This window comes from Chenopodium album, chromosome 3 (assembly GCF_948465745.1).
Source record: "Chenopodium album chromosome 3, dcCheAlbu1.1, whole genome shotgun sequence".
Taxonomy (NCBI): domain Eukaryota; kingdom Viridiplantae; phylum Streptophyta; class Magnoliopsida; order Caryophyllales; family Amaranthaceae; genus Chenopodium; species Chenopodium album.
In genome coordinates, this window is record NC_137836.1 from 76,216,250 (window position 1) to 76,236,182 (window position 19,933).

The window sequence follows — 19,933 nt, forward strand, 5'->3', positions numbered from 1 at the left end:
CAGTGTCAACAGCCGCTGCCTCGAACACTTGTAGGCGTTGGAGGGAGATGATAAGGTTTGGTCTGGAGGATGCGAACCCTGTACTAGGTATGGAGCAGATTATGGTGATCAATGTAATCCCCAAACTAAGTTGGGAAGACCAACTGGAGGCTGGCAGGGTGTGTATGGCATGGCACAACATGGTCCATAGGCGTAGGATCGTGGCGTACCGTCATTTTAACAATTTCAATGCACAAAGGGGCTGGGAAGCTAATGACATAGTGGACAATGGAGGGAAGGACTTCTGGGCACATATGAATGGGGACTGGACAGCCTACTGTGACGCCTTCCCATGTTTGTTTGGGGATGAATAGTGTTTGATGTGGGTAGGTACTTAGGATGGGAGGTTAGGGTTACCATTTTGGGGTTTATGCTTAGTGGTTGTAGGTAACAGTCTTGGGGCTCAAATAGTTTTTGCTTTGTTGAAGTGCAGTAGTAGTTATAACAATCTGACTTAGGTATTTTGGTTGTCAATGCTTGGGTGACAAAGTGAGGTTGGTTTTTGTAACACCTTGTCACAGCTTTGACAATATTCATGTATGTATTTCACTGATTGGAAAGAATGAATGAATGAATGAATATTTTGTGAAATTATTGTCCCGTATTTTGTATGCTGATTTGTTTATGATAATGAGTACTACATTGTTTTGTTTGGTTAATTTTATGCATTGAATGTTTACTAAAAATCCTAAAATGCATTTTGTGTAGAAATGGCTGATGAAATTGAACCGTGTATCATTTTGCATCATGGTGGGCATTGGCAAATGAACCCCATCCCAGACTATGTAGGTGGACAAGTCAAGGATTTCAATGACTTGGGAGATGTATTTGAGAGGGTTTATGTCTGCTTCTCTGCCTTAAAAAAAGGGTTTCTAGCTGGGTGTAGACCATTTTTTGGGTTGGATGGATGTTTCTTGAAAGGTCCATTTGGTGGGCAGCTACTGGTTGCAGTGGGGAGGGATGGAAACAACCAAATGTTTCCAGTGGCTTAGGCTTGTGTGGAGGTTGAGAACACTGACACATGGACCTGGTTTCTGCAATTATTAGCTGATGATTTGGGTACTGTAGATGGTGGAGGCTACACCATTATGTCTGATCAACAAAAGGGATTACTCAAGGCTGTGTCTGATATTTGGCCTTCTGCTGATACAAGAGTCTGTGCCAGACATGTCTACTGTAATTTCAGACAAGTTTTTGGAGGGAGTTTACAGTACAGACTAGGCTTTTGGAGAATAGCTAAGTCAACAACTGAGAACAGATTCAACAGGAATATGGAAGAGTTCAGTAAGATTTCAGCTGCTGCAGGGCTAGACTTGCTTAAGAGAAATTACATGAAATGGGTGAAGGCATTCTTCACACCCCAGTCCACTTGTGACACCATTGATAACAACATGAATGAAGTTTTCAATGCTTACATTCTGTCTAGTAGGCATAAGCCTATTATAAGCATGCTGGAGGACATAAGGGAAAGCTTGATGGAGAGGCTGCACAAAAAAAGGGATTTCATTGCCAAAAAAGAGATCAATATTTGCCCTAGAATCCAAACAAGGTTAGAGAAGTCAAAAATCAATGCTAGGGGTTGGTCTGCATTTTGGGATGGTACTGTTATGGAGTGAGAGAGGGAGCTACTGTAATACCCCGTATTTTTATGTATTTTTATAAAGTATTTAAGTATTAATAAAATGTATTGTCAAGGGATCAAGTATTTTAATTAAATATTTTAAAGGGTTAAAGTATTTTAAATATAAAGTTTTATGAAAGTAAAATATGTTTTGGGCCAAACGTTTATTAATTATTGGGCAATGTAAATTATTCCTACATACTCTTATTGGAATAACCCATTCCAAAACCCATAACTTAAGCTCTATCCCATAACTCAAGCCCACATTTTTATAAGCCCGAATTTAACCCTACACTTTCTACTCTATAAATACCCCATGAATCCCCAAAAATTTCCCACACAAAGAGGTTAGTCTTATTTTCTCTCTCTTTTATTTTAGGAAAATTTGAATTTTGGTACATCGAATATAGGGGTAATTGAATTTTAGTACCCATCTAAAATTTTATTTTAAATTAATACCTCCAAAAGTGTAACTTTATAGGTTTTGGTACCTCCGTCCATGTTCTGTTAAGTTTTCCGTTAGTGGGGTCCATTATCTAATAATTTAATAATTTAAATTATTAAAAAAAAAAAAAGAAAAAACATTTTTAAAATAAAAAAAAAAAACTAATAAAAAAAAAAAAAAACCCACGAACCCACCACCAAGCCACGGCAGCTGCCGCCGCGGCCGGGCACGAAGCCCAGCCTCGGCAGCTGCCGCCGTGGCCAGGCTCGAAGCCCAGCCACAGCTGCTGCCGCCGCGGCCAGACACGAAGCCCAGCCACAGCAGCTGCGCCGCGGCCAGGCATGAACCCCGAACCCAGAAACCCAAGAACCCCAAGAACCCACCACCCACGAACCCTGAAACCCACCACACCCCACCACCGACGAACCCCCAAAACCCACAACCCGACCACCCACGAACCCCTAAACCCACCACCCACAACCCACGAACCCAGAAACCCACCACCCTACCACCCACGAACCCCGTAACCCGCCACCCACAAACCGAAAAATTTAACCCTAAAACCCTAAAAATTGATTTGGGGGAAAGGGAGAAGGGGTGATGTGGTGGTTTTTGGGAACCTCGAGGCAGCCAAGAGTGAGAAAGAGGAGGGAAATCGGCGACGGTGAAAGGGAGGGGGTTTTCAATGTGGTGGTTTTCAGGTGGGTTGGGGGTGGTGTCGTCGCGGGGAGGCAAGGCTGGTTAGGGGGTGGCGTTGTCGCGGGGAGGCAGGCTGGGTGGGGGGGGTGGCGTCGGCGCAGGGAGGCAGGGCTGGGTGGGGGGGTGGCGTCGGCGCGGGAGGCACGGTGGGTGGCGGGGAGGCAGGGGTGGGTGGCGGGGAGGCAGGGCTGGGCTTTATTTTTTTATTTTTTAAGTTTTTTTTATTTTTTTAAGTTTTTTTATTTTTTTATTTTTAAGTTTTTTTTAATTATTTTTTAAGTTTTTTTTTAATTAAATGTTTTTTCTTTTTTTTTTAATAAATTAAATTATTAAAGAATTAGATAATGGGACCCACTAACGGCAAAGTTGACAGAATGCTAACGGAGGTACTGATATCTATAGTTTAGTCATTTTTGAGGTATTAATTTAAAATAAAATTTTAGAAGGGTACTAAAATTCAATTACCCCCATTTTCGAGGTACCAAAATCCAAATTTTCCTTTGTTTTATTAATTTGTGTAATTATAATTATTGATTTATGGGTTTTGATTTTATTGTTTGAAATTAATTTAATTAGTATCAAATTGTATTTTGATGATTAAACTTTATAATTTTCAGATTTTATAAATTTTATAACCTAGGGTTGTTAATTATTGAAAATCATGATTTTAGGGTTTTTATGAATAATTGATTTAGGGCTTTTATAGTAATGATGTTTTGAAATTTTGGTGATTATAACTACTAATTAGTTTAACTTAATTCCAGATTTATTTTGAATACGCAAATTCATGTTTTAATAATTAGATTTCCGTTCGTTAATATTAATCTCGTTTTAATCCCGATCAGGTTCTAAACTCCTCCGATTTGGATAAAACAAATAGTGTTTTTCGAGTGGAAACAACGTTTTAAGAAAGATTCACTACCTTTGGTAGTGAGCACCACCCTCTCGTGGCCAAATTCAGCCTTTAAATATGATTTTCGGGCAGTTTTTGATTTTTAACGAAGTTTTTGTTTATGGTTTAAATTTTATCCTTGAGTTTAAAAGGGGTAAGAGATAATTTAATGTTTCTATGGATAATTTAAGTATAAAGATTTATTTTGATGAAGTTTTAAAGGATTTTTGATTAGTTTAAAATGTTGGAATTTTATTTAAAGTAGTATAATTGTGATTTTTAATAAAAGTGAGTGATTTTCCATTAAAAAGGAGTTTAATTAGGGGTTTTTAAATAATTTTCAGGTTATTATAAGTTATTTAAAGTGAGTTTAAGTTGCTGGAAATTGTGTATACAAGGGTAATTAATATAGTATTATTGTCCCTTTATGTAGGAGACTTGGTTCGGGAATTGTTGTAGTGTAATCGGCTACTTTAAGGGCTTATTTGAGGTACGTTCGCGTACTTAGCATATTTTGATGACGTAGAATCATGCTAGGTTTGATTTCAATCAATTATAAGTAGTATCATGCTAAGGTTTATGTATGGAATTGTGAATTTATGATGTTTGTGATTGAATTGGGAAGCATGAATTATTTGTGATGGTTATAGATTGGAAGATTATATTTTGGGCATGTTGTGTTTGAACCACATTTTTATTTATGGCATGTTAGAAGGCATGATTAATTAAACTACATGTTTAATTATGTTTTGAATATTGAAAAGGAATTTTATTATGGTTCAAATAATTTTTATTGATGATTTAAGCATGAGGAATGAGCTATATAAGTGTCTATGTACACGAGGAATAAATTGTGTGTTGGGGCCTTTGTGCACTTAAGGTGTTTTTAACACCGAGGGGTAGGATTTTTGGCGCATTATGCGTTTAAGGTGTCTTTGACACTGAGGTAGAATTAAAAAGGGTTCAACAATAAATAGTATGTGGTCACTAATTATTCAAGAATTAAATTGGTATGTTTGTTTGATTGAATAATTATTGTTGATTGACTTATTATGCTTTGAGAGTCATCACCAAGTCTAATAATATGTAAATAACGTAAAGTGAAAGAGATTACGCACCAAAACTCTTGGAATGTATATACCTTGTGTTTTGGGTGTTTTAGTCCCTCGTGAGAGTTACAACACGAAGACTGATCCGACGTGAGCTGTACCTGCAAAACAAACGGAGACTCCGGGTGGTTGGAGCTCCGCCTCCGACGGTCAAGTTAGTAACTTGAAAAGGAATAAAGAGAACAGAAATTTAAGTGGGTATCTGCTCGGATTCCAAGCTCAGTTCTTTCTCTGATGTGAGAGAATACTCGTGTAATAAATGGTAAAACGTCCCTTCAAAAAGAGGGACATCTCCCTATTTATAGGGTCTTTTGGAATTGTGCCTCTGATTAGGTCACTGACCTAATCATTGGTGGGTTGCCCCGCTTTGCGGCTTTCTCGGGATTTGGGCCTGAAGGCCGCCCTTTTTTCCCTTAATTTCTGGAATGACACGTGTCAGGCATTGATTGGTCCACTTTGGGCCAACCTGAAGCTGACACATGTCGTCCTCTGGTTGGAACACGTGGCGGGGTAAATTACCCTAAAAATTTGCCCCTCTCAGAACGTGGCATCTGTGACATGTGTCACTCTCCGATTGGCGGTAATTTTACCATAAAGAAGTAACCGTTCACCTTCCGAGTAAATTACGGAACTGCCCCCGTATTTACCCTCTTTATATAGCCGTTTACCCTCATAATTTTGTACGCTTTACAAAAATTTTTTTAGAGAGAGAACTTTGAGAGAGCAGAAGTCATCCGTTTGAGTCAGGCGCAAGCAAGGAAGCTCGTACTCCATCAACCCAGCCGGACCCGTCCGTTTTCAGATATCAAATCCAAATGTACCGCCTCTGCCTCTCTCAGCTCTTTTTCTTGTTTCACCGCTTGTACATATTTCTTGCAATAAATGGATGCATCACCAACACACACGGCACAACCTAGGTTAGAGTCCAGCCGGTCACCTGGGACGGCTGAGTCTAGGACTGGGAGTGCCGTCTCGGGGTGTTGGGACCACCCTTTGCCTTGGATTCCGACCATTTATGTGTCTGTGCAGGACACAATGGCTCGGACTATGCAGACGGCAACTGATCCAAATTACAGAAGCGAAGGCTCAGGTGGCCAAACGCCTGAGGGAGAAACGTCTGGTCAGGGAGACCAGACGACTCTAGAGAGATCCCCTCCGCGCGCCCCTTCAACTCCTGCTGATTCCTTTTTGGAAGAGTGCGACCAAGGCGGCGATGAGGCCGTCTCAGCCCCTTTGACCCAAAATGAGGAGGAGACGGAGAGCGACAGCTCCGCCTCTACCTCTGAGAGCAGCAACGATTTACCCCCGCTTGAGGATAGCGAGGAGGAAGAAAGGAAGAAGTGGAACGAGAAGGACGATCCCTTCAACATCCACGTCTCCTCCAAGGACCGGATCCAAATGGAGGAGAACTTAAAGAATTTTACGCAAATGCACCCGTTAGGAGACGGGTATAGAATCCGGGTGCCGCCTGAGGATGGCACCATCGCCTGGGAGGATGATCAAGAGAACGCCAACAACTATTTCGGATGTTATGAGGCGGCGTTCAAGGCTGGTCTTCGCTTCCCCCTTCACCAGGCGGTGAAGGCAATATTGAGAGGCTACGGCCTCGGAGTCTGGCAACTTACCCCCAACTCTTAGACAAACATTCTGGGGTATGTTGCCGCCTGCGAGTTTCAGGGGCTTAACCCCGACTTGGAGGCTTTTGCTTGTATGCATTATCTTAGCAGAAGCCCAGGCGGCTGGAGGGCGTGGTACACTCTAACCACGCATCCCCAATACATGATGACCTTGGATAAGGTCTCGAAATTCGACGCTTGGAAGCACAGGTTCTACCTGATGTCAGCTCCCAGCAGACGGGAGAATTATGAATTCCGTCAGTACAATAAGAAGCCCGACTTGATGGGCCGGAAGTGCGCTCTTCCCCGGATCCCAGAGGAAGATTTTGACAAGATCATTGAGCCAGACTTTTTCGGCCTCACAAACGCGACCTTGTCAACCGGGGAAACAATAAAAGTCCCCAAGAACTGGATCCCCAAGAGCGCCTGGTTCAGGGACGAGTGTTTCCTAGCCGCCTGCGGGTTAGGACACATGTTTACCAAACGTATGCGCCTGAGTTTATTTCCGTCTGTAGTGTTTTCTTATTCAGAATTGATTTATGATATTGACCAATCTCTTTTTTGCAGAAGAAGCATTAAACATGCTGCAGACGAAGAAGACTCCCAAGCGGTCCTCTACAGTCATCCGCAAGGAGCTTGCGGAGAAAGCTGCGGCCGAACTCAAGGCCAAGGTAGAAACGCATGACCCTTTCTTAGATTGATCTCAACGATTATTTTCCCCGGATGCTAACTTTAACTTCGTTATTTTCGCAGAGGGGAGAGGTTGGAAAGACGTTTGAGAAAAATCTCAAACGGGCTAGGGAGGAAACCCCCACCGTCCTCAACAAAACCAAAAAATCCACCTCCGCCTCAACTCCTGGCGCCTCAGCTGGGAATCAACAAATACGGATAGCGGGGCGAATCGAGAGGATAGGCGGCAGCCTGGGCCTCGACCTCGTCAACCCTGTAACAGCGACCGGGGGGTTCACCACGCCAGCAAGCGGTTCCCGCTTGGTTGGCTCTGAAGGTAAGAACCCTTTTGAATCCCCGCTTGAGCTGGGGTGGCCTTTGCGGGTGAAATCCCACTCTCAACAGACGTCATCTTCAGACGGTCGGCAACAAATAGGTGCTGCCTTAGTTTCGCACTCATCACGTATTGATTATGGTGCAGATTAACCTCCCCGTTGGCCAGACGTCCAGAAGCATGTCAAGGCCATGCTTGACGCCGTCCGGAAGAGGGATAAGGACAACATCCCTGGGATAGAGACGTTCAATCTAGAACGCATTCTATCCCTTCTGGCTGAGGTAAGAGACTTGACAATTTTATTTTTTCCAAGTGCTCTATCCCGCCTGCAATACTCATACCGTTTGCTTTTTTGCAGGCCATGCTGCGGGTAGACGGGCTCAAGCGTCCTTATTCCCGCAAACGGGAAGAGGTAAAAAGGGACAAGAAGTCCTCCACAGACGCTGATAATGTTGCTTTATACTCAACTATCGTAAATGAACTTGAAACTAAAGCAATCATAATGACACATGCGTAAAAAATCCAGCAGCTGGAGACGGATCTGAAGACGGCCAACCAACGAGCGGGCAATGCTGAGACGGCCTAGAAGAAGGCGGATGAGAGCCTCAAGAAGGCTAATGAGGAGCTCAAGAAGGCCCAGGCGGACCTTGGCACACTTCAAGGTGTTTCTGAAGAGAACACCAAAATTAAGACCAAGTTTGAGAGGCTGGAGGAGGCTGCTCAGGCTCAGAAAAACTTTGCAGCAACCCTGGAGGCGGAGCAAAACCGCCTGGTTGCTGAGAGTGGCGCTGACAATGACGCCCATATGAAGATCGCCTGGGCTGCCTTGTACCCAGACGCGGATTATGGCATCTGGGCACTAGCTCACAGGTACGCCGAAGCCGTGGTGTACTTGAGAGAGAAGGGTGAGCCAGAGCTTGAGTCCTTCGACGCCTGGGTTAACGCCAACAATGAGCCCCCCGCGCCTGAGCTACCTGGTCCAGGTGTAGCACAAGAGATTCCCTCAGATGATGAGGAAGAGGACCAGGAGGAGCCGCCTGTAGGCCATAAGTGATTTTTCAGCGGCAGTATGCCAATCTCTGTTTTTTATTTTTTCTTTTCTACGGCAGTATGCCAAAACTTACTCTTCCGGCCTCCGTGCCGAGTATGTTTGTATTTACCGGCTGTGGAGCTGGGTTAATTAACAATTTCTCTTTTCTCCCGGACGGGGTCCGGTTTACATTTGATCCATTACAACCGTTTGGTTGGGTGGACTTTTATGGAATGCATCGACTGAGTCGGTTTTGATCATTTTGCGTTTGCGTCTGATTTTCAATTTTTGCGAATTTTAATTTTTCATTTTTGCCTAACTTATCAAAAGCATGCGGCGATTTTTTTCCTAACTAATCAATAGACTGGCTGTCCTTGCCCCTGGACGGCTGTGTGATTGGTTTCAAGTGGAGTTGGTTGATTGACTTGGAAACGTCTGATGCTGCAAAGAGCATGATATGTTTGTAAGTCAATCAATCACAGTAGTGATTGCCCCAAACCAAGTGCACAGCCGTACACCAACAGGCGTTCCAGTCACTACCCAGACGGCGTTTGTCCGTCTTGGTAGAGATTTCATAGCCATTGAACAACTCTTTTGCCCCAATTGGGATAGAAAGTGCAATTTTGGAATAAATAACCTAAGTGAGAACTTCAGCCGGTGACCGACTGATGCCCCAGGGCATCTGGTATTTGGTAACTTGATCGTTCTTCACAGATCATTCTGGTCAAACGGCTATGAGTTGACCAATTCGGTTGTTCAATTTTTGCCGTCTGCATGGGTACGTAAAACCGACAAATAGTTTGTTCTCTGCGACGATTGCACCCGGAGGGGTGTCGCCGGACGCCTTTGTCCATGTTGGGACAGGAGATTTTATAAAATGAGCAACCATCCGGCCATTTTAGCCTTTGGTCTTGTTTAGGACCGGTTGTATAGCCACTAAGCGTTTTTGTGCTTAGTTTTTAATCGGAGCATTGGCCGATCGTTATTACTACATTGAATTTACACTAAGTGTCGAACTTAGTTGTTTAAACAAACGAGCCTGTCTGGGTATTACCCAGACGGACATGCAATTATTAAATCATACCAAGTATCAAACTTAATTAAATAAACAAAGGATCCCTCTGAGTATTACCCAGGCGGTCAAACAAAAGTAACCTTTACTAAGTATCAAACTTAGTTAGGTAAATGAAGAATCCGTCTGAGTATTACCCAGGCGGATAATAAAAAAACAACAAATCAATTTTGCAAACAAAGTCTGAATCTTCATTAATTGACTCACTGTTTACAAAAAACTTACATTCTTAGAAGTAGTACTTTTTCAGATTGTCTACATTCCAAATTCTAGGCAGGCGCCTGCCGTCTAGAGTTTCCAGGTGGTAGGTGCCGTCCCTTACTTCTTCATAGATCCGGTAGGGGCCTTCCCAATTTGGAGTTAGCTTCCCCAGCTCATTGGCCCTACCGGTTGCCTCCATTTTTCGTAACACTAAGTCGTCAACTTTCAAGGGACGCTTGTGTACTTTTTTGTTGTAGGCTCTAGTCATTCTCAGACGGTAAATCTCATGACGCAAGGCGGCATTGCCCCTGTGTTCTAGGAGTGAATCCAATGCCAGGCGCATTGCTTCCCAGTTTGCCTCTTCATCATATAGCATGACTCTGAGAGTCGGCTCGTAATGTTCGATGGGCAAGACGGCTTCAGCACCGTAAACCATGAAAAATGGGGTTTCACCGGTTGCCCCCTTTGCTGTTGTCCGGATGGCCCATAGGACATGGATTAACTCTTCTGCCCATAAACCACCGGCTCTTTCTATTTTCTTCTTAATGCCGTCTGAGATGAGTTTGTTGAAGGCTTCAACTTGGCCGTTTGCTTGGGGTCGGCCGACAGATGCAAAATAGTTTGAGATCCCCTGATCTCCCAACCAAGTTTTTAGCTGAGGCGTCTCAAACTGAAGACCATTATCAAACACCATAGACATAGGTACCCCATACCGGGTGATAATGTTTTTCCAGATAAAGGAAATCACGTCTGAGGTCTTGATGTTTTTAACCGCCTCAGCCTCCACCCACTTGGTGAAATAATCCACAGCCACCAAGATGTAGCGCTTTCCGCCTGGAGCAGGCGTGTAAGGACTTAGAATGTCCATGCCCCATTTTGCAAACGGGATAGGGCTGTGGATGGCCGTCAGATCAGTAGCCGGACGGTGAATAAGTCTGCCAAATTTTTGGCACTTGTCACACTTCTTTACCAACTCCTTGGCGTCTGCCTCAAGAGTAGGCCAAAAATAATGTCGTCTGGCTCTGACGGTTAGAGACCTGCCGCCTATGTGGGAGGCGCAGAATCCCGAGTGCAGGTCTTCGAGAAATTCCTTCCCCTTTTCAGGGGTGACACACTTCAACATGAGCTTAAGAAACCCTGCCTTGAAGAGTTCTCCATTTTTTAACTCGAAGCTTGCAGCTCGCTTCTTCAGGACGGCTGCCTCCTGTGGCGAATCAGGAAGTGTACCGTCTGAGAGGTAAGCCCGGATGCCATCCATCCAGGTAGAGCTTCGGTCCAGAATTCCAATGGGATCTTCATAGATGCTTCTCTTTTCAAGAACTTCCCAAAAGACTGACCGGGGCGTATCATGGCAGGCGGAAGACGCCAGTTTTGACAATGCATCCGCCTGGTTGTTTTCCGACCTAGGCACTTGATTCAGCCGGAATTCCTCAAGTGCCCCGGCCTCTTCTTTGATTGCCTGAAGATATTTGATCATAGCCGGATGAGTAGCCTCATAGCTTCCCTCATACTGGCTAACAACCAATTGGGAATCAAAGTAGGCATCAATTTTCATGGCCCATGCCGCCCTACACATGCGAATGCAGGCTAGCAGGGCTTCATATTCCGCCTCATTGTTAGAGGCCTGAAACTTGAAGCGTAGTGCATACTCAAATATGTCCCCTTCAGGAGACTCGTAGATTACGCCTGCACCACAGCCGTTCTTTGTAGAGCTCCCGTCTACGTTCACTTTCCAAACCTGATCAAGATTATCCGGAGCCACCGGACGGGTCATTTCAACAATGAAGTCGGCAAACGCCTGACCTTTCACTGCCTTTCTTGGTTCGTAAGTGATTTCAAGACTTTGCATTTCAATAGCCCATTTCAACATTCTCCCGGATGACTCCAAGGTAGACATTGGCCGCTTGAGTGGCTGGTCGGTGTAAATCACCACCAGATGTGCCAAAAAGTAAGGCTTCAGCTTTTTGAATGCCATATACAAAGCAAGGCCAAATTTTTCAACCATGGGGTACCGGAGTTCAACATTTTTGAGAACATGGCTAATGAAGTAAACCGGGAGTTGCACGCCGTCTCGCTCAGCAAGGAGAACGGCACTGAGGGCATGATCTGAGACGGCTAAATACATGTACAACGTCTCCCTAGGCAAAGGGCTGACCAACCTAGGTAGAGAATGTAAATGTTCTTTCAACCTCTAGAATGCCGCCTCAGCATCATCCCCCCATTCAAACCTGGTCTTCTTCCTGATTGCTTGGAAGAAGTAGAGGCATTTGTCGCCTGACCGCGCTGAGGAATCTCCCCAAGGCGGCCAGGCAACCGGTGAGTCTCTGAACTTCCTTAACAGAACGGGGTGAATTCATGTCAATCACCGCCTGTATCTTTTCGGGGTTAGCCTCTATTTCCCTTTGATCAATCAGGAATCCGAGAAACTTCCCAGACTCAACACCGAAGACGCATTTCTTTGGATTTAACATGACCTTATGCCGCCTGAGGGTGGTGAATGTTTCTCGGAGATCAGCAAGGTGATCCGTCTGTAGCTTGGATTTGACTATCATGTCATCAATGTACGCCTCCACATTCCTCCCAATTTGATTAATGAAGACCGTATTAATCATCCGTTGGAAAGTGGCAGGCGCATTTTTCAAGCCAAACGACATCACGGTATAACAGAATAACCCCTGATCTGTGACAAAGGCCGTCTTCTCTTGATCTTTTTTCCACAAGGGTATCTGATGGAAGCCGGAGTAGGCATCCATAAAGCTCATCAAGGCGTGACCGGCTGTAGAATCGACCAGACTGTCGATCTTTGGAAGCGGGTAATTGTCCTTTGGACACGCCTTGTTGAGGTCTGTGTAATCAAAGCACATGCGTCAGGTCCCATTCGGTTTCTTAACAAGAACCACATTGGCCACCCGGTCGGGGAAGTTACAAGGCCGAATGAACTTGGCGTCTAGCAGCTTTTTGACTTCGGCAGCTGCCGCCTGACTTCTTTCCTCAACGTGGTTTCTTTTCTTTTGCCGGATGGGCTTCTTTTTGGGGTCCACGGCGAGTTTGTGGACAGCGAGATCCGGGCTAACGCCGACATCTCTTCCACTTCAAAGGCAAACATGTCTTTGAATTCCTTCAACAGAAGGTGCAAGCTTGCACCCAAGGTAGCATGAGCAACCGTCCCCACCTTTACAGTACGTTCTGGACGGCTGTCATCCAGAACGAGATCAATGTTTTCACCAGCCGGTTGGGGACGGAACTCATCTGACCGTTCACCGGTCAGTGATTGCTATATCTTCTCTTTCTTCACCTCCACCAGCAGAGGTGCCTTTATTTTCTTCCCGGCTGCTGGTGGGGCAGGCGCTGGGTTGGCATCCTTGACATTGTCAAGGTCTATTGGTTCCTGGCCGCCTGGGGCCACAGTGTCTCTGACGGCTGAGAGATAGCACTCTCGGGCCGTCTTCTGATCCCCATTCAGGGAACCAACATTGCCGTCATCCCTTTCATACTTGATGAGCATGAGAGACGGGATGATTACTGCCTTGGCTACGTTGAGGGTTGGCCGGCCAAGGATAATGTTGTAGGCGGTCAACTCCTCAACGACCAAGAATCTGACGACAATATGTCGTCCCTGGCCCTTCTCTCCCAGCCGGATGGGTAAGTCAATTCTTCCGGCTGGGTAGACCATCCCACTCCCAAAACCAACCAAGGGATGGGTGACCGGATGCATGCTGCTGACGTTGTATTTCAACTTTTGCAAGCACCGGAGGCTGATGATGTTTGATGAGCTGCCGGTGTCAATAAGGATTCTTCCAACCAGCTGGTTGGAAACCTTACATTCAATGACGACCGGGTCATCATGCGGACGACGGACGCTGCCCCTGTCCTTCTCAGTGATCAAGACGTCTGGGAAGGAGGTGCTTGCAGACGCCTGCTCATCATCATCCTTGTCCATCTTTCGAAGATGGCTCTTGGTGCCCCGGATGGTAGGGCCACCACAGGAGAACCCGCCTGCTATTGTGTAGACCGGCTCCTTGTCGGTATCCGAGCTACTAGCAGGCTGGAGGATAGTCTTGGATGACTGACCCTTGTTTTTCTTTTTTGCCCCGGCTGGGGACTTAGAAATGTAGGACTTCAACAGCCCTTTGTCAGCCAGACGGTCCAACGCCCGTTGTAGGCTGAAGCAGTCGTTGGTGTCATGGCCAACCTCCTCATGGTATTGGCAGAACTTGCTCTTGTTCCTTGACTAAATGGAACTTTTCATTGGATTCGGCTTCTCTAGGGACAGCCGGTCCTTGATTTCCATGAGGATGGAGTTGCAGTCTTTGTTAAACTCGTACTTAGGAACGTACGGTTTAAACTCTTTCTTTTTGTTCTGGGACGGCTGGTCAGAGTCATTAACCGCCCAAATTTCTTTTCTTTTCTTGCTCTCTTCCTTATTTTTGGCCGGCTGAGAAGACCAGCTGTCTTTCTGTTTGTCGGACTTCTTGGAGTCCGACTGGTTACCAGGCGAGCAGAGGTCGGTAGCCTGAATGTAGCTTTCCGCCTCCCTTAGGGCCGCCTGTAAGGTGAAAGCCCCTTTTCCGACTAGGTCGAACTTAAAGGTCGACCCGTCTCTCAGACCCTTGAAGAAGTCTGTAAAAGCTACCTCGTCAGACAGTCCTTGAATCTGAATTCTGATCAGATTGAACCGCCTGACATATGAGCGCAACCCTTCTCTCTCTCCCTGCTTAACAGTGCTCAAGTCAAGGCTTGTTTTCTTAGCAGGGATGTTCATTGAGAAGTTGGAAGCAAAGAGGAAGGCAAGCTTTCTAAAATTGTCAATGGACCCGGCTGGCAAGTTGCCAAACCATTGTTGGGCAATGCCCTTCAATGTAGCCGGGAAGCATCGACACCAAGTGGCATCATCCAACCCCTGTAAATACATGAGGTTGGTGTATGCCATAAGGTGATCTTCCGGGTTGGTAGTACCATCATAGGTACCCACTAACACATTCTTAACCTTGGTCGGCTGTGCCGCCTCGGTTATCTCCCGGGTGAACGCAGAAGGTTGTTCACCCAGGCGTAGAAGACGGAGCTGCCAGTCCAGCTGGACATTTTGATATGCCGTCTGACCCCCGAAGAGGGCCGGTTGCATGAAGTAAGGAGGATACTGACCGTAAACCTGAGAAGGTACATACGGCACAGTTCCAATCATCTGAGGACCATAATGGACGGTATTACCACCTGTCTGGCTCTCATGCAGGGAGAGAGCATTCCCTGCAGAAGAATTGTTGAAGCTGTCAGGGAAGTTCGACGTTGAAGCAGACTCAGACAGCTGTTGATTTCTCTTCCGGTTGATTATTTCCCGGGCATCAAGAGATGACTTTTTACTTCCCCCCGGCTGCTGAGTCCGGCGGGTATTATTGTTATTCCTCTTAGGAAGAAGGATCTTGGACCAATCAATGGTCCCGGCTGCCTTCTCCTTTGGGTGAGGAGTTGGCTGCTGATCTTTGACTGACTTCCCCTTTTCCAGAGAAGCCTTCTTGGCCGACTGACCTCTGCTTGGGCCAGCCCGGCTCTGGGTGATCAGTTCTTTAATCTCACCCTTGAAACTTGTCATGAACCTCATGAGTTCGTCTCGGATGACAGGTGCTGATCCAGCGGCCGTATGGGTTTCCCCTTCCGGCTGCCCAGGGGGTCGACTTGTACCCGCCTGGGTGGCACCCCGCTCCAGAGTATCTCTGGGCCGGATGCACTTGATTCTGAGAGAGCCATCATCGCCTGTAAAGGTTTCAACCTGAGGATCTTCATCCTCATGGTCTGTAAAGACTTCTGGGTCATCGCCCAAACGGTTATGCGGTGGTACAGACTCTTTAACCATCTTCGAGGTACTCTCCCCACAGACGACGCCAAATATTTTGGGTGTTTTAGTCCCTCGGGAGAGTTACAACACGAAGACTGATTCGACGTGAGCTGTACCTGCAAAACAAACGGAGACTCCGGGTGGTTGGAGCTCCGCCTCCGACGGTCAAGTTAGTAACTTAAAAAGGAATAAAGAGAACGGAAATTTAGGTGGGTATCTGCTCGGATTCCAAGCTCAGGTCTTTCTCTAATGTGAAAGAATACTCGTGTAATAAATGGTAAAACGTCCCTTCAAAAAGAGGGACATCTCCCTATTTATAGCGTCTTTTAGAATTGTGCCCCTGATTAGGTCACTGACCTAATCATTGGTGGGTTGCGCCGCTTTGCGGCTTTCTCGGGATTTGGGCCTGAAGGCCGCCCTTTTTTCCCTTAATTTCTGGAATGACACGTGTCAGGCATTGATTGGTCCACTTTGGGCCAACCTGAAGCTGACACATGTCGTCCTCTGGTTGGACCACGTGGCGGGGTAAAATTACCCTAAACACCTTGATTATGAACAATGGGGGGAGTTATGGGGTTTTATATTTAACCATAACTTCCAATGGAGTACAGGACGCTGTATATTCCTTTTTTATTATTTATTATTATGCGCAGGAATTCCGCCACCTTTGTGTGGTTTTGTCACTGGCACGGTTAGCTCCTGTGCCAGTTAACCTCAAATTTATTTGGGGGAGGTTAATAGGTGGAAACCCGTTCGATGCGTAATCAATGCAAAATGAATTAGTTAGTGTCTAGTCATTGTGTCTTGTTGATTGGTGTGTATGCTTGTGAACAGGTGCAATGAGGTAAGTGTGTGTTGATAGGTGAAAGCATGTTAGTATGTTTAATTACTCTTATGTACTCAGCTTTGCTGATTGTGTGTGTTTGTGTGTTTTGGCCTTGTCTTTACTTTGGCCTTACGAAGACCCATTTTCTAATGGCGAGTAGTGGGGACAAGTAGGGAGGAGGTTTTCAGGTGATGAAGCATATTCATGATGGGCATGAGTGAAGAGCAAATCATGCTTAGTTTCCATAGGACTATGATGTGATTTATTGCTTTATTGATTATGTTATTATTGTGCTTGTGAGACTAATGCAGAGGTTTTCACGTTTCATTTGGTTTTGTTAAAGGCCTACAATGGTTCCAAGTTGTAGGTTGTTTTTGTTTGACTTTACTTTCGTTTGGTTTGGTTTGTTTTGGATGGTTTTAAGGATAGTCTTCCGCTGTGTATCTTTGATAATTGCCTTAGCCGTTTTCACGGTGGCGGTAATATCTTAGATATTCCTATTTAGATTTTTAAACAGGGCAAAACATGTATTTTAAAAGAAAGGAATTTCTAGGGTGTTACAGCTACACAAACAAGATATGTTGTTAGCTTATTAGACAAAACTTGTAGCTGCAATGCATGGCAACTAAGTGGTGTGCCATGCCATCATGATGTGGCAGCTACATGGAAGGCAGTGGAGCATCCTGAGCACTATGTGTCTGAGTGGTTCAGCAAAGAGACCTATCTAAAGGCATATCAGTACCCTTTAGAGCCATTGAATGGTCCTCAACAATGGCCTGAATCACCTTATGCACCAATTGTAGCACCACAAGTCAAAAAGGTACAACATAGGCCAACTACTAAAAGGAAGCCTTCACTTGGTGAGGTTGAAGGTATTAAGCTGTCCAAAAAGGGGGAAGCTCACAAATGCAGCAACTGCAGGGAGCCAGGGCATAACAGAACCAAATGCCCCTACCACTGAAACAGCCTGCCCCTCCAAAATATGCTAGGAATGCATCACAGACAGGAGAGTGATCAGTTGCAGGGGCTAAGAAGAGAAAACAGAACCCACAACAACCTGATCAACCTATTCCAAGCACCCAGCAAAGTTAAGTTAACTTGCTTATGCATCACATGGGTGTATGTAACACCCCCGATTTACTAGCTAATAATAAACAATAAATAAATGAAAAATAGACAACATTTAAATAAAATTGCTATGAAAAGAATGAAAACACCATAAAATAGCATAATATAGGGCAAAAAGCGTGAAATTATACGCATTCTACCCCCCTTAAAGAACAAGAGTTACGCCCTCGTAACTCACCTCATTAAATAACTTAGGTTATCTCTTATGTATCTTGGTGCATCTCACAAACTCACTAGTAGGAAAACTAATAAGTAAGTCAATCGAATTTGGTTCAACTAGTCCAACTGGTTTCACTACAACAGAACTAGAAATAAAAGAATATGTACGGTGGCTCTAGAATCAAACAAAGCTTTAGCAGAAATAGAATGAATAGAAAAGTTACCAGTGTCAAAAGACCTTTCAGCTTCCGTTTTGCTCATCACAAACAAACGACCTGGAGTGACATTCTTTCCTTGATTCTCCGAGTTGTTGTTGCCAACATTTCCGTTCTTTCCATTCCCATTATGGCCATTCAAATTCCCTCCTTGGTTGCTTGTTTAAGTTAACTTGTTCCCATTCCCTTGTTGCTTTAATTTGGAGAAACACTCAAACTCCCTATGGCCCTTCTTGTTACAGAATCTACACACAACCAAGTTCCCATCACAATCCTTTCCAGGATGATCCTTGCCACGACATCTCTTGCAGTTGTAATGCCTCTCAGCTTCGCCATTAGTTCTAGATAACCCTCCATTGTTCTGAACATTCCTATTCTGAAAATTCTCGCTCCTTGGCTTCTTGGAGTTACCTTGGTCACTCAAATTCCCAAAATCCTTACGCTTTTCTCCAACACTTCCACTCTCAGGTGCACTCCTGGCATTCAGACCGTACAAGTGCGCTGCTCTCCCATAAACCTTATCTAGAGTCTTAAATGTCTTTCCAGCCAAGTCCTTCTGCAATTGTTTAGTCAAACCTTGCTCAAATCTTTGAGCCTTCAACTCCTCAGTAGGCACTACCTCAGGAGCAAACCTCGCCAAGTTCATAAACTTGTTATAATACTCAGTAATCGACATATTGTTCATTTGCAGATTGATGAACTCTTGAGCCTTTTGTTTCCTTAAGAATGGTGGATAGAATTTTTCCCTAAGTTTGGTTCTGAAAACCTCCCAACCAAAATTAGCCTCAGCACGAAGCACATCTCCATTATCCCTCCACCAAATATCTGCCTCTTCCTTCAAATACATGGCAGCTTGATCTACTCTCATATTCTCAGGGCAATTCAAAGCAGCAAAAATCTTATCAAACTCCCTAATCCAATTCTCTAGAAAAGTTGGGTCTCCACCTCCCTCAAAGTATGGTGGCTTGACTTGAGCAAGTTTCTTAAACATCTCACCCGCAGGATCAGGATTATCATTGCGGTTTTGGTTCAAGTTCTCAGCTAGTAGCCTAATAGCAGCAGCTAAAGCATCGTTGTTAGCCATCCTCCTTCTCTGCCTAGAAATGTAATACACTCTTAGGCCGACATCAACACGAAAGAACTCCACTTGCTTAATAAGTCACATTCTTAATCATCAAATATATATATTAAGGTAGAAAGGTGGGCAAGGCCACACGATCGCCCCTAATAAGTCACTTTTAAAGGAAATGATTATTTAATTTTAATCATTCCTACGCACGCGAAAAATAAAATAAAATAAAATAAAAATAATTCCCTTGATTTAACTCCCCCCAAAATCGAAGCATTAAGCAATTAAACAAACACCTAATAACAGGCACATAATTACATGTTTCACATAAACAAATCATTTAAACATTTCACATTGCACAAAGAATCTCATTCCATTCCATATTACATGCTTTAATCCTTAAATATGATACTAAGTGATAACTCAAGTTTGCACCATTACATAAAACATACATAAATTAAATAACTTGCATGATCACTTCATACATGAATAAAAGCATAAAGTAATTAATTACAATGCATACAGAAATAAATAATATATTCTATACGCCCTTCCTAATTCTACCCAAATCTCGCAGATAAATAAAATAAGAACACGAATTAAGAATAAGATAAATAATTAAATTCATTTTATTTCAAAATAACTAAATAATTCAAAATAAATCAAACAATATTTTTTTTAAAATGCCGAAATAAATATAATAGAATAGAATAATTTTTGAAAACCTAAGTTAACTTTAAATAAGTTAGTTAAAAAAACTCATTAGATTTAAAACATTAGGCGCCTAAAAACTTTAAATTAAATTTAGTGGTAATTAAATCGAACCTAAGCTCCCAGATACCATTTTGTAACACCCCCGATTTACTAGCTAATAATAAACAATAAATAAATGAAAAATAGACAACATTTAAATAAAATTGCTATGAAAAGCATGAAAACACCATATAATAGCATAATATAGGGCAAAAAGCGCGAAATT

General features: G+C 44.1%; 1 protein-coding gene across 1 annotated transcript; it reads left to right on the forward strand.

The window, feature by feature from the left end:
* Window positions 1-749: 749 nt before the first annotated feature.
* On the forward strand, window positions 750-17,344 carry LOC145625411 (uncharacterized). The gene is made up of 3 exons (XM_081678457.1): window positions 750-960; window positions 1,108-1,588; window positions 16,993-17,344. Exons 1-3 carry the CDS (start codon window positions 750-752, stop codon window positions 17,342-17,344), a joined length of 1,044 nt encoding a protein of 347 aa, XP_081534583.1.
* The last annotated feature ends 2,589 nt before the right edge of the window (window positions 17,345-19,933 follow it).

What these genes read in the sequence shown, in the direction of transcription:
- LOC145625411 (XM_081678457.1), top strand. Translation starts at nt 750, where the DNA reads ATGGCTGATGAAATTGAACCGTGTATCATTTTGCATCATGGTGGGCAT. An exon ending in GGATGGATGTTTCTTGAAAG is followed by an intron (nt 961 to 1,107) that starts GTCCATTTGGTG and finishes TGGGTACTGTAG; the next exon opens with ATGGTGGAGGCTACACCATT. An exon ending in TGCCCTAGAATCCAAACAAG is followed by an intron (nt 1,589 to 16,992) that starts GTTAGAGAAGTC and finishes CAAAACTTGTAG; the next exon opens with CTGCAATGCATGGCAACTAA.